The sequence below is a fragment of the Arvicola amphibius genome, chromosome 3, assembly GCF_903992535.2.
Source record: "Arvicola amphibius chromosome 3, mArvAmp1.2, whole genome shotgun sequence".
Classification (NCBI taxonomy): domain Eukaryota; kingdom Metazoa; phylum Chordata; class Mammalia; order Rodentia; family Cricetidae; genus Arvicola; species Arvicola amphibius.
Window position 1 is genome coordinate 8,197,471 of NC_052049.1, and position 15,779 is coordinate 8,213,249.

The window sequence follows — 15,779 nt, forward strand, 5'->3', positions numbered from 1 at the left end:
CTAGCCAAGTCACAGAAGCACGCAGAAGGCAGATTTCTCCATCCTATTCTTTCCTTGGGAGTCAGTTCTAAGTGGCCTGGCCTTCAGTGAACACTCTGGGGCGCTGCAGCGGATCAGCAAGTTTGTAAAAGGGTCTCATAGTCACCTCCCAAATGAAAAGGAGATGTGACGGGTCTGCCTTCAAAGGCTCTGTCCGTCACACTGTCATATAAAGGGAGGGCATGAGAGCCCACATGTGCGACCTCGTGAGAATCATTTGCTTGTGTCAGTGCAATTTGAATTACTCAACAAATAGCCAAAAAGTATCCTCTAAAACTAAATCGAACAAGCAAGACTTTATCAAAAGGATATTTGTTTATCTCAACTAAATCTTCAAAAAACAATCAAACAACTAACCATTCTGGCTTTTTTCACAGAACACGTATTCTAAGTGTCCTAACTTTTGCTACAGGTTAGTGAACTCCTCTCACAGAACAGAGCTAGACAAAGAGATATAGCCAAACTCAGATGTTCACATTGGTTCACTCGGCCACTCCCAGGCCATCAATCCTGCATGGTTAGCATGAGCTTGGGGCTCTGTACACAGTATGGGCCTTAGGGTGGTTGGATACCCACCACAAAGGTATCTCCTACAGAAACTTCTTGACCCATTCATACAAAGTGTACCAGTAACATGTCTCATTGCATGGACAAACTGCCACGGCAAATGCTTACTAAGGGAGGAAGGGTGTATTTGGACTCACAGTTTGAGGGTCCCACATGGCAGGGGCTTCTTAAAGTCAAGTTGGCCATATTATATCCAGTCCAGGATGAAGAGAGAGGTAAATGCTTGGGCTAAACTCCCTGAATCTTTTTTTTTGTTGTTGTTGTTTGTTTGTTTTAGCAGTCTTCACAATCTAGAAAGCCCTTTACAGATGAGCCTATGAATTTGTCTCCAGGATGATTCTGGATCCCGTCAAGTTGGCAATCAAAATAAATAAGCACACCAAACTAGATATAATACTACATCACGTTTTTTACTTGTTTTTTATATTGTTTTATTTTTTAAAACAATCTTATCTTACACATCAATCCCAGTTCCCTCTTTCTCCTGTCCTCCTGTCCCCCCCACCTTATGGCCACCACACACTCATCCACTCCTCAAAGAGGGTGAGGCCTCCCACGGGAAGTCAACAAAGTCTGTCACATCACTTGAGGCAGGTCCAAAGACCTGCCCCCTGTATTTAGGTATCGCTCCATAGGCAATGGGCTCCAAATTGTCAGCTCATATACTAGGAATACTGGATTCACTGCTAGTGGCGCCACAAACTGCCCAAGTCACAGAACTGTCACTCACATTCAGAGGGCCTAGTTCTGTCATATGCAGGTTCCCCAGCATTAGTTCAGAGTCAGTGAGCTCCCACTAGCTTAGGTCAACTGTTTCTGTGAATTTCCCCGTCATGGTCTTGGTTCCTTTTCTCCATCTCTATGACTGGACTCCAGGAATTCATCCCAGTGCTTAGCTGTGGATCTCTACATCTGCTTCCATCAGTTACTGGATGGAGATTCTATGATGACAATCAAGGTAGTCATCAATCTTGAAATTTGGAGGCAAATGGGTGGAACTAGAAAAACTCATCCTGAGTGAGACAACCCAGACACAGAAAGACAAACACAGTGTGTACTCACTCATATGTGGATATTTGACATAAAGCAAAGGATAACCAGCCTGCCATCTATAATTCCAGAGAAGATGAGAAACAAGGAGAACCCTAAGAGGGACATACATGGATCCTCTGGGGAAAGGAAAGTAGACAAGATCTCCTTAGTAAATTGGCAGCATGAGAGGAAGGGGACGAACTGTAGAAAATTTGGGCTACAAAAAAAAAAAAAAATTGCAAGCTTTAAAAAATGAATTAATTAGCCAATGTATCATAAAATGTCTGCTCCTATTCATTGATATTAACCATTTAAGAGCAGCAGTGTACATCTACTTCTAAGTTTTCCTTATTAAATATCAAATAGTAAACACATAGGAAAGATTCCCGATGCCAGCCTTCTGTGCAAGCCAGCGAAGCTCCCAGAATGGCCATTTCTCTTTTTGCATCATCTTAGATGTGGCGGTATATTTTCTCCCTGGCATTATTAAAGCCAAGCGCTTGGACAGTACTCCATGGAGGGCTGAGCTGCTGCTCCCAATTTGAGCAGAGTTCCCCAAAGAGGGAGTATTTTCACTCTAATTTATTAATTTTAAGAATAAATTGCCTGTGTCTTTTGACAGGAGGTCGATAACAGGCAATTTCAGGTCTCAGACACTTGGAACAAACAGCAGTATTTGCTAGAGGTGTTTTATTTTGCTAACAGGTGATCTGAGTATCAGGCTGACCTGTTTGGGAAGAGGGCCTCTCCTCTGTCATGGGTGTGGCAGTTTCAGGGGCCAACACGTGGGGCTTACAATATCACCTCTAACAGAAGAGATGAGCCTCAAAATTGCACATTACATTGTCTGTGATTGCCTAAAACAACTCTGGCATAATCTGACACTGACTTATGTGTTGTTTTAAGTCTTCATTTGAGTGCAACTTCACCCAGAAGCATAACATCTCAGTTGTGTAGGCTGCAAACGCATCCCCACATGACTCGATCACAACTCTCTAAATGTGGAGGATCAGATGTCAAAAGTGATTTTTCTCTTTTTGCCTTATTGGTATTGAGTTGCTCTTTTTCCACAATAATTAGGCAAGCAGTCCAGCTGACTCCCAAGGCCATGAGTGGAGTGTGGCAGTCAGAAGCCATCATTAGTGAAAAGGGAGAATGCTGATCTTCATGTTCCAGCAGCAGCAGGCCACAGAGCAGGCTCAATTAGAGCCCCGGGCTTGAACCTGTACGTGCCTTTTATGATTGCGGTCTGGTGACAGCAACTTGAACATGATTGATAGCCTGCCTCAGGCATGTTTACCTATGTCATTGATGCATGGTACAGATAACTCCAGTCCAAAAACACTGACTCTCAACAAGAATGCCCCAGTAAAGCAGAACTGCACTTAAACCAGTGTTCTCTAAGGATCACACCCTGTCCACAGAAGGAACTCACTAATTGTGCAGTGTCTAAGTACTGATTAGATCGTCATTAGTGACCCCCTAGGCTATTGCTAATGGAATTGTCAGCCCTCCCTGTCCCTAGGACAGTGCAGCTCAGCACTGAAGGGGAACTTGTCTTATCTAAACAGAAAGAACCCTTGTGCTAGGAAAACATTTCCCTAGGAATATGGACAGAGAGCACATCACAAGTCTCCTGCTGTATTTAAGATGTCAGACTGGGTACTGTGGTGAGAGCCATCACTAACAGCAAACACGCATGTTTCATTTTGGTTTCCCAGCAGCCTCCTCGAATACAACCTTTAGCAGATAAGCTGAGAAAGTTTTAGTCTTAGGAATTTCTGTCATAAACAAAAATATTAAGCAAAAATATGAAATAAAAATGTATTTACAATTTTGCACATGAATAAAAAAATTAATATGTATTTTATAAAATAGTGCCGTTTTAAAGAAACTTAAGGTATATTCTTTTAAAAATTATTTTATTTGAGATACTGTTTATGACTGCTTCCTTGTCCTATAATAAGCTGTGTGTTATCGCAATTATTCCTACCACATACCTGAATGTTGACAGACAGATGCTAGGCTGACAGTATTTATCTCTGTTTTTGTGAGCAACAAGTGTTTTTCCCTGTTTATTCTTCCTGGAGTTCCATGTGTTCATTTCCTACTCTAAGAAAACTACTCATGAGGCATTGATTTTTATATTCCAAGAGTTCCTGCTTTGTTGTTCTGCCTGAGGCCCTTATCAGTAATTAATTATGACATATTTTCCCAGAGAGTTTGTAAGGGTCATTAAACTCTTTTCCAAAACTTGGCTCCAGGCACCTCTGTCAGAGCAGACCAAATGACTTATGAACGAGAAAGTATGACATGTGGCTGCATTTTTTTATACTAACAAAATTGAATAAACAGAGAAGACCAACACTGGTATAAATTTAAAAAATATATACTATTAAAAATTCACAATGATTTTGTATTTTGTAAGTATTAGAAAAAGGTGAAAAAGAAATGTAATAATAAAAAAATACTACTGATACGCTGAATGATCTAAGATAGGTCAGAATAGTGACCAGGCAAAATAAACATTGTATCACAATAATCACATCTATAACTTGGAGAAGAAAATTTTGATGAGTATTTGTGGATTTCCCATAATATTCAGGAATTACTTAAATCATGGAATGCATAAAACACTAAAATATCACATTTTAAATATTTAACATGATTCCACATGATGAATATTTAACCATGATTTCTTTTGACAAATATGAGAGAATGGTAAGAGGCACTAAAACATTTTCCAAAACCCTATATGCTAAAACCTTCCTTCCTAGTTAGTGTGCAAAGCTGAATCATCATAGTCTCCACTGCCATATGAATATGAACCCCACGATTAGCAGTTATAGAGAAAGGGGCACAGGGAATCCACTGGATTCACCGTTAGAGTGGAGTGGAGCTTTTAAAGCAGATGAGCAGATAATGAAATGTCTTGAGGAGAGGTGTATTTGAAAATTTTTAGAGAACATACATTTTTAAGAGACAAAGACAAAATACCTCACAGGAAACAGCAGAACATATAAGCGAGAGAATGGTGTGGAGAGAAAGACGTCTGCAGCCTTAACTCCCTAGTACCTAACAGCTGTTGCCCTTGTGTCTCCCTCATTTCTGGATTTGACCAACCCCTGTCTGACTGTTTGAATACTGACTATCCTTTTCTTCCGTACAGGCAACTCCAGAACTCCACAACCTGGTCATCCTTGTCTGTTGACATGCAGAGGTCTTGCTCTGAGATTCTGTCCTATTTTTGTTGTAACCTATATTTTTTCTATATATTTTTGTATATATTTTGTTGTAAACTATATTTTAAACTACAGAAACCCCACTATGTAGACTCCTAGCAACACCTTGAGAAACACACTGCTCCCAAAGCAGCTTCTAATCTAGTAAAAAAAAAAAAAAAAAAGTAGGGTCAATCATACTTTCGCTATTTCTTCCTCTATTTATGCAAGGCTTGAAACAAGATATAAAGTTTAAAAGTCAAGAACAAAGTAACTTTCTTTTTAATTTTGACATGTGGAAAAATTTCCATGCTGGTATTATGATACGGCTAATCCTTGCCTCTCTGACTAAATGAATCTAAAGTTCACTGGTCTTTGCAGGTAATCCTTTCTGTTCTTGACCTTTCCCGAAGGTGTTTGAATTTCCTTCTCTCCATGGATAATAATTCTGTCATTACTTTCACAAAATGCTTTTCCAGAATACTGGTTGGGGGATGTTTCACGGTGCTCTGTCATATTCCATACTGTGTTATCAGAGCTACAGCTGTGTTTGTAGTAGAATCAATAATGTTAAAAGGTCAAGCAATATGCAAAACTGGGGAAGAGCAATGAAGAGACTATCTTATAAAGCGAAAAGATAATCTTATCTTTAAAATGCTATTCTTCTATGCTGTACTGGCTGGTCTTGTGTGTCAACTTGACACAAGTTAGACTCATCAAAGGAAGGAGCCTCAGTTGAGGAAATGCCTCCATTAGACCCACCCAGCTGTATGGTATTTTGTCAATTAGGGATGGATGGGGGAGGACCCAGCCCACAGTGGGCGCTGCCATTCCTTGGCTGCTAGTCCTGGGTTCTGTAAGAGGGTGGGCTGAGCAAGCCTGGGAAAGCAAGCCAGTAAGCAACTCCCCTACTGCTTACTGATGGCCTCTGCATCAGCTCCTGCCTTCAGGATCCTGCCCTGTTTTGAGTTCCTGCCCTGACTTCCTTCAGTGATGAACAGCAGTGCTGAAGTATAAGCCTAATAACCCTTTCCTCCCCAGTTTGTTCTGTGGTCATGGTGTGTTTTGTCACAATAGAAACCCTAAGACACCACCCTATGGTTCTTTAGAATTATAAATATAGAAGCTATATTTTTAAAAGGGAGGTAGAGCATCCAGTGGATGAATGCAAAAGAGTAAAATTTAATTTTACATAAAATTAAAGTTCTTGAAGCAGAGTTGGAGTTTATTGGGAAACATATAAATATTACATGCATTTACATCACAGGGTTCAATAGGAAGCCAACTGCTCAGGGGAAGAGTCAGGCCGACCCAGGTGTGGACATGGCCTCTCAAGTCACCAAAAAAAAAAAAAAAAAAAAAAAAAAAAAGAACAAATAATTTATATAGTTTATATATGCCTTCCTAAGGCAGGCACATCTTGTGTCAAGGGCACAGTGGAGTGGTTCAGTCAGAATGGAAGCTCAGAAATGCCTCCAGCGTTGTCTCTTCCTCTAATGAATGACGAGCACAAGGGCGTATAAACAAGTCTTTACTATCTCTGAACCATCACGTACTCAACACTCGCCCAGAAAATACCTCTCCATTCAGGAATATGATTTACAATGTGTGTGATCCTGGGAGAATAAGTAAAACTACAGCAGCAACAGGGCATCAGTGCTAAGAGTCTTCAGGTTGTTGACTACTTTTTTGTATAAATCATTTGGAATTCAATAATGTGTAAAACTTTGCAATATTTACATCTTAAAACTCATTATATATGTTTTTCATGAAGGCAAGCTGCAAATCTGAGAATGAACCTTTATAATCACAGACCTGAGCACACAATAGGAGCCTGTTAAATGCTATGGGGAAAAACGTCTTTATACAAACTAGCATATGCCTAGAAATCCTCTGTGTGGCCGATTCACAATTGAATAAACCTACATGGTGGAAAAAGTCATTTATATAACTAACACAGTGTGCAAATATCAATAAGCACTAAGTAAGACTGTAAAACTCCTCAATTAATTTCTTCTACCTCATAAAAACGACACTTTGGAGTACTTGGGAGCTACGTCAGAGGGTAAAGGTGCTACCCGTATAATGCAAGGGCCCGAGTCTGGATGCCTGGCACCACCTGCAGTGCTGGGTATGTGTGGCAGCCAGCCTGAGATCCCAGCCATGTAAGAGGCAAGTACAGAAGACTTGTGGATCAAGCTGACTATTTAGACTGGAAATGATGGTGAACTGTGGACTCAAGTGAGGTGCTGCTTCAATATATAAGGGGGGTGGTGGTTGGAAATAATACTATATATCAACTTCTGGCCTTGCCACACACATACACACGCAAACAAGCATAGATGTATGCACGACACAGAAACACATACAAAATACACGTTAGAAAGCTCACCTGGATACTAATTTTTGAAAGCACAAAATTATCGAATGATACAGTGGCTAAACAACAGAGGAGATGTTATTTTTAATCAAAAGTATATTTCCAGGGGATTTATAGTATTGCAAAGAGCAAATGTAATATTCAGATTCATTGCAAACAGAACACGAAGGCAAATGTTATAAAGTATGGCCGAATACAAATTTGTGTTTGGAGAGCACACCAACATCATACGATTATTTTTCTAAATGAAGGCATGCAAATGTAGACCAGAGTGATTGTCCTCTAGTTGATCACAGGCCAGCAAGCTTGTTCTCTAGCAGCAAGGAATGACCTCCAGGTCTCTTCCCCACTGGAGAAAGTGCCGGGCCTTCCTCAGAACTGCTCCACCTCCACTCCCACACCAGCTGTCAGAAGGGACACAGATAAGAGATGTACCATCTCCATTTTTATTAATGCCCTAAGTTTCATGGTTTTAATGTGAATCTTGGCATTATCGATGGTTGCTTTCCAGTTTCTGGTTTTAAGTATTCATTCTTGGGTTTATATCATTTTCAGTGTGGCCACGAAGCCCTTCTTCCTATCGGCATTTTAGTCAGTAATCTTTTTCACTTGGTGGGGATTCTAAGACTTAGAAATAAGGTCTTTTATCCCTCATTTCCCTTGTCTCTCTTTCTCTAACTTGGTTCAGCCCAACTCCTTACATACTTAGAAGTTATGAACTCAAACCAGTAGACGGGGCCAGTGTGGTAACAATAAGAACAATAACCCAAACTTCCTAAACTAGACTCAGTGGGACTGGCTCTGCAGCCATTTGAAAAAGTTAAATTGTCTCCATTCCACATGTACACTGGATTCAGCTCACTCTTGTCAACTCAATGACGTTCTCTCTGGTAACATCAGTTACACAAGTCATGGGTCATGTCCATCTTAAATCATAAGATCAGCTCTCCTGAGCCTTCTCTTCCTCAAGGCCCCTCCAACCCTTGCATTCTAAAGTTTAACACATACCTGTCATGAAGGCAAACTCAAAATCTGAGAATCAACTTTCATAATCACAGTCTTGAGCACACAGTAGGGGCCTGGTAAACATGACTGAATAATGCCTCTTGACTGCCATGAAGGTACCCATGGCCAGTCTTATTTATCAAAATGATTGGCATCACGGCCTCATCACACAACGCATGCTCATTCTTCCCTACTCATTTGGTGAAGAACACTCAGTTACAGGACAGAAAATGAAGATTAGGTATTTCTCAAAAATTTCATAGGAGAGACTTGGTAACTGTTGGAAGTGAGGCAGAAATTCTGAGGCAAGGAAACTGAAGCATGGGAGTGAACTAACCATCTATCATGCTAAACCATCTATTTATGCTAAAAACAAAAGAAGAAAATCCACTAGTTAAATGACAATCAAGATGGGAAATTGCAGCAAAATAAAAAATCAAAGAACACATTTATGTCGAACAATGCATGACGGCTATGTTCAAGAACTCATCTTACAAACCTTTCACTCACGCCTTTCTGTGAGGTGCCAAGCACATGGTGTAGCATGACTTAAGTTTCAATCTGTGGTTGTAAACTAGAATTTATTTCCATTCAAGTTAACTACCAGCCTGCATCTCATTAACAACTTATTTTAATGAACTCTAGTTACTCGATTTTCACTGTGCACATTGCCCTAGTGTATGCTGATGCTGATAGTATAAAGTTCTTAGTATGTATGCTGGATGGGTTAATGAATTATTCAACTACTGCATGATAATTCAGATCATATGCCTGCTGTACAAAAGAATGACTTCCCTGCTGCAGGAATGATTGACTTCCAAAAAAACAAGATTAGAACATGATGTGATATCAGAAAAGATTCTACTTGAAATTCCCTATTCATAAATGTGATCTCTACTCAAATAGCCAGTTTTCAAAATTACCTATAGGATAGAGTTAAAATTGTATTCTTTAAATTAAAAATACAAAACTACATTGTATATGTTATTGTTAATGATAAAAATGAATAACGTGGGGCTGTAGAGATGGTAGAGCTGTTAAGAGAAAGTGTGTGTGTGTGTGTGTGTGTGTGTGTGCGCGCGCGCGCGTGCGTGTGTACATACACATATCTCAGAAGGTCTGATCAGTCCCCAGCATCCAAAGAAAGGTTTCTTACAACTACCCATAACTCCAGCTCCAGGGGATCCTATATCCTATCTTTATCTCTAAGGGCACTTGCTTGGACAAATGGTATACATTAACACAGACACACATACATACACATGAATAAGAAGAAAACTTAAAAAATAAAAGACTAACTTTTAAAGTCAGTTTTGATGACAACGTGATGTTTCGTAGAAATAGCATTAATTTGTTTAAACTGTATAAATAAAAATTACATTTAAGAGAGAAAACAATCCTTTAAAATTGTTTAGAACTTAAATCCCCTAATGCAGAAGTGATGGATTGTCTGGATGAGGCTACCCCAAGAACGTTTCTGTATTTTCCTTGTGTGTTTCTCAATCCACCTAAGCAAATACTACACATCAGACCACAGGTCTCCCTTGAGCCCTTCAGCGTGCTCCACGTCAAGTTCCCAGGAAGGCATTTGATTCTGTCTCATCTTAATCACCTACCACAGAAGAATCTCAGTTTTGCTTCCTAAAATCAAACACTGAATTCTTCAATTACTTAGAAAAATTAATATTTAGGTTTTATATTCTTCTCCTTAAGAGGTGGAGAGTAGAAGTGTGGCTCAGTGTCGCAGGTCTAGCCTTGGATGTAGGGGCTTTGGACTTAGCCTCAATAATGTAAAAAAGTGTGTGTGGCAGCGGGCGGGGGCTGGGTTGGTTGGAGCTCTTTTATTTACAACAATGAAGTCTGGCACTAGGAGCATCATCTGACTTCTCAACATTGATCCAACACTAACTCAGCTTAAATTTCTGCTGGCCAAATCCTACTAATATTTATTACACAGTCAAATTTTTCCTTGTAATTTTTTATTTCTTCTATACTCTCTATGAACACAGTATATTCTTCCTAAGTAATCATACACTCTAATCAGTGTAATCACAGGCAACATTTTTATCTTTTCCTTTGAACATCTCTAGAATATCCAAAAACAAGTAATTTTTAAATAATTTATTTTTATTGTTTTTATTAACTATATTTTGACCATATTCTTTTCTTCTCCTCCAACATCCCTCAGAGTGTCACCACTTCCCTACCACCCAATTTTAATTCTTGCTTTTAAATACCAGTTTAACTTCTTGTTTTAAAGACCTGGTAACACCATCATATACCATTTCCTTTTACAATGTAGTTTCTTTTTTAAATGCTACTCATACAGATCCAACTCACCTTTATTAATGATTGCATACAGAAAGAATTTGCTATCATTTCCTCTCTTTGTTAGCCAATATTCTAGTTTTTTGTGACCCACAAATAACTATTGTACTAAATATCCTTAGATGATAGATAGATAGATAGATAGATAGATAGATAGATAGATAGATAGATAGATGATAGATAGATAGATAGATGAATGATAGATGATAGATAGATAGATAGATAGATGATAGATAGACAGATAGATAGATGATAGATAGATAGATGATAGATAGATAGATGATAGATAGATAGATAGATGAATGATAGATGATAGATAGATAGATAGATAGATGATAGATAGACAGATAGATAGATGATAGATAGATAGATGATAGATAGATAGATGATAGATAGATAGATAGATAGATAGATAGATAGATAGATAGATAGATGGATGATAGGTAGATAGATGACAGATAAAGGATTATAGATAGATAGATAGATAGATAGATAGATAGATAGATAGATAGATAGATGATAGATAGATAGATAGATAGATAGATAGATAGATAGATAGATAGATGATAGATAGATGATAGATAGATAGATAGATGATAGATAGATAGATAGATAGATAGATAGATAGATGAATGATAGATGATAGATAGATAGATGATAGATGATGATGATGATGATAGATAGATAGATAGATAGATGATAGATAATAGATAACAGATGATAGATGTGTGTGTAAATATTATATATGTATATATAATCTGAAGGTATAGACAACATATCCAAATTTGAAAGGATCCAATACTCCTACTGGATACTTACTATGTCACTCCAAGGCCAGAGCATACAAACAGATCCTTTGACCAAGGAAAGCATACAGCAATTCACTGCCATTTTTGGAATTAAAAAAATGAGGATTTCCCTAAACCTTAACCATTAGTTAGAATAAAATAATAGCATTTTTTTCACTGGAATACATGATAGAATCAAATGAGAATTTGTTTGTATTTAAACTTTGTCATGCACATTGTATGTATCCAAAGGTAATTGCATAGCCATGACTTGTTTGAATTTTTCTCCTGTGAATTTCATTCTTACCTTCTACTTAGTTTTCTAATCTTGTCTGTTCTTTTTCTCATCAGCATTAAAAAAAATGTTACATTAGCTCTATTGGCATTTTTTACACTATGACATATATTTCCTTGGGTATTTTCTACTTTTAACTAAATAATTTTTTTACTTGCATTTTGTGTATGAATGGTTTGCCTGCTTGCACATGTATGCACCATGTGCCTGGTACCTGAAGACATCAGAAAGGGAATCAGAACTAGACCGGCAGAGACCATGGTGAGCTACCGTATGTGCACTGAGAACAGAACTCAGTTCCTCTGCAAGGACAGCCAGTGCTCTCAACCACTGAGCCATCTCTCAGCTCCCTTTTCTATTGTCTAATGCAAAATTTCCTTTACTATTGTTACTCCTCCACTGCCTCACATACCACACATTCCCTAATAATTTGCCTTTTCTGCCTAAAAGCCCTCATCACCACTGCCTGACATCAACTATCTATCTCCCATATTTTTTTCAAATATACTTACTTTTCATGTTTACGGCTATAGTATTACCTTGGACATTTTTCCCTATATGTTATAAAGCAAGAACTTTAAATTTATTTGAGATGTTCACACTGGCATCATTTAACCGCGCCTCTGTATTAAATTGAATACTAACTGGAAAGGAACTGGACCCTGACTCACATCTGAATCTGCTATAGGCCCTTCATTATGTCCTACAAGGTAAGTCTTGCTATTTCCTTCCACTTGATACTGCTGTGATTAGTATGTTTGGGAAGCAGATTCTATCCTTCTTTGAACCTTCACATATTCATATATCCATAAGATCTTAACAATGCTGTTTGTTTACAAAACAACCAGACAGATGATACTGGCTACAGATGCCTAAACACGGGTAGGGTATGTCACTCAGTAGAGTGCCTGACTGTTCTGCAAGAAACCCTGGATTGAATCCCCAGAATCTCATAAGCCAAAAATATTCACACATGCTTGTAGTTCTAGCTCCTGAAAAGTAGAGGCAGGAGAATTAGAAATTCAAAGTCAATTTCTTTAGATACATAACGATTGAAGCCTAGACTGGATTACATGAGACTACATCAAAATGACAATGAAACAATTGTGTATCTTTATGCATCCCTTTGGGATATGGTAATAATATTGATGACTTGTGTTTCATGCTTTTTCTCTCATTGTAAGCTATACTACCAAATCCCATAATAAAACATTATTTTTGTCATTAAACAAGTCATGCAATTTTCTTGTTAAATTTTGATCTCCCAATTTATATTTTGTCAGTGAACTAAATCAGTGTCTCACATAGACTTCCAAATCAAATCCAAAGAAGACACCAGGCTGCCTCAACTGTCCCGAGTACTGGGCTGGCCTGAAGCCCTACTGGGCTCCCACATCCACTCTTCCTCAGAATAATCAGGAAACTCATGAGTGGGATTTTCACCAGCAAACTCATGGAGCAGCCCAATCCTAGTTAACATTTCCCACTCTAGACGATCAAATCGATCTACTCAGCTCTCCCTGTAGACCTATTTAGCTGCACACTTTTTGAAGCGGGGCTGGGACTGGGGAGCACGCCTGACAGCGTCATTGATCTTCCCTGTCAATGGCATCTCCTTTAGCTTTACTGATGGATTGATATGTGGGTGGCTTCCCACACTGTTATTAAACATGATCGGCTTCCCCCGGAACTCTTCATTTGCATACAGAGCAGTGTCTACTCTTGATCGCCCCACCTTTGGGCTGTGCTCCTCCACAGTCCCAATGTCCCTGTCCTATGTCCCTTGTGTCACTTTTACACAAATGCATCTGTGAACCCAGCAGCATGGAGTAAAATGGCTCAAACCCAACAGAGAGCAGAATGAGGCCCATGAAGACTAGGGTGTGAAGGAGCAGAGAGGTGCAATGCTGGGCAACAAAAGTATAATTGAACGGAAGAATTTGCCTAATGTTCTACAACATGGCAGGATAACTAAAGTCTGTAAGAATTCAAAATAACTGTAAGAAAACAGCCTGAATTCATTTCGCAGGTAGAAATGACTATCACCCCATCTATAGATTCTGCAGGACATGTTTCAAGTTATAATACTACATTCTTTAAAGAAATCCAAAAGTTGCATGTCAATTACATTTTTTAAAAATTTATAATCCTGTTTTATTCCCTAGAATATGTGCAGAAGAAAATATGAATCTCCATCCAGTTTTCTGTAATCACCTCTGATTTACAAGAAGCATGGCATTTGTAGAACAGTTTCTTCTTAAATCTCAGACATAAGTTTTATTTATTTATCCATTTTCATAGTGATGTCATATCTGAGAAATCAATTAGGTTTTGAAGACTTTGGCAGGGAAAGTCATAGAATTTTTTTTGTATTATAATTAACATGATTTATATGATGAATTTTATTGATTTCCTTAAACTGTCAAGTGTTTATGTTTTTGCACAATCTAGTTTCCCCCCAAAAAAGAATAGTCATAAAAAAAACAGGAAAGAAATATTCACCTACTGAAATATTCAGCTATTATTAACATATCCTCAATTTTTAAGTTTCCGGATACTTGTTGACAGGTTGTTAGACAATATTTCAGTACACCAAGTATTTGTCCTGAAATGCCCAATAACAACAAATGTCAATTTAATCAATATACGTTCCAAAAGTTCATCTCCATGAAAGTGTTCCCTTTATGAAATATGTTGGGATATGTTTTTAAGAAAAGCTGCCTAAATCACAAGTAACAACATGAAGTAAAAAATGGTTGTAACCATATTTTAATATTGTTTATATACTAAATACTAACATGATATTATGCTCAAACAATGTAACCATGGATGTTCACCTAAAGAAACAATTTTTACATGCCCCCATGAATGAGACACAAATGGAATGTTTCTACCTGTTCTTTGACGGAAGCGAGGATGGCAGAGGTGGTCTCTGTCTCAGATCCGTCCCCATTGGAGGTGTTTAAGCCTGGGCTCAAGGAGCTGGTCTTCTCTGAGGCTGAAGGAGGCTGGTCTGGGACAGGCATAGCTCCTGAAACAACAGAGGACAAGGTCAGACCAGCCACACATTATCATAAGCAAACACAACTGCGGGAAATTCAGTTGGGGGAATGAAAAACACAAGCTGTCCCAACAAGTGTGGTATAATTCTATAACAAGGAAGAGTGAAGTCAAACAAAATGTCACTCTGTATCAACCCCAACCAAGTCCGAGATAGCACAGGCATGCCTTTGCTCTCTCTTATCCTGTATGTGGGCCAATAAATTACGATAAGGTAGAAGCAAGATAATAACAATGGGAAAAAAGCTATAAAAACATTGAGTCTAAAAGTCTAACTAAAGATTGACATCTGTCTTACACAAATGCACTTCTCTTTTCTACTGGTATGTTTTCAAGATAATCTATTACACATTCCCCTTATAGGAAAACTCACACAATGTAAATGACCAACTATTATCAATAACTAAAGGGAAATACAGAAAACAGCTGGTTCATCCTACGCACAGTTAAGTTAATACCCTGACAGGAGAGCAGACTAAACCTCTCTAAAACCAGTTCACATCCTAAATGGGAGAATTTGTGAGTTGTTACATTCGGACATAATCTGAGGAAAGAATGTTCAGGAAGGAAGGGAGGCAAGTCTAGGTGAGTTCAGAGCTATATTCTTAGAGACCAGCTCTGCCGGGATATCCAGACTGGGTGGAAAAGACTCTAGCAGGAAGGACATTGTCTACAAACCTTCAATTAAAACCATCTTGCCCATTTTAATGTTAATCCTCCATGAGTATAGAAAAGAACCTGAAATAATTAACTTAACATAAAAATTTATTTACCTCACAATTATTGATGTTTGAGCCCAAGGTAAGTGAACCATTGATTTTTAAATCTCTGGTTCGAGAGTCATAGTCAAAGCATGGCAAAGCTAAGTGCTCACTGTTGTGGGATAATCTTTTTGTACACTGTAAAGATGTGTCTCTGCCTCTGATTGGTTTGATAAAGAGCTGGATGGCCAATAGCTAGGCAGGAGAGAACAGATGGGATTTCTGGGGAGAGAAAGGAACTGGAGATGAATCTATGAGCAAGAGCAATGCCAGCAAGACTCTGAAGAAGTCGTCCACATGGTA

The 15,779-nt window shown here is 38.4% G+C and overlaps 1 protein-coding gene across 1 annotated transcript in view; it reads right to left on the reverse strand.

Moving 5' to 3' along the window:
* The window catches only part of Ctnnd2 (catenin delta 2), a 623,964-nt gene extending 609,283 nt beyond the window's left edge, over positions 1-14,681 (reverse strand). The window contains exon 1 of the mRNA XM_038323012.1: positions 14,550-14,681. Coding sequence (XP_038178940.1) covers positions 14,550-14,681 — 132 coding nt within the window. The remainder of the gene's footprint in view (positions 1-14,549) is intronic.
* Positions 14,682-15,779: the final 1,098 nt, after the last annotated feature.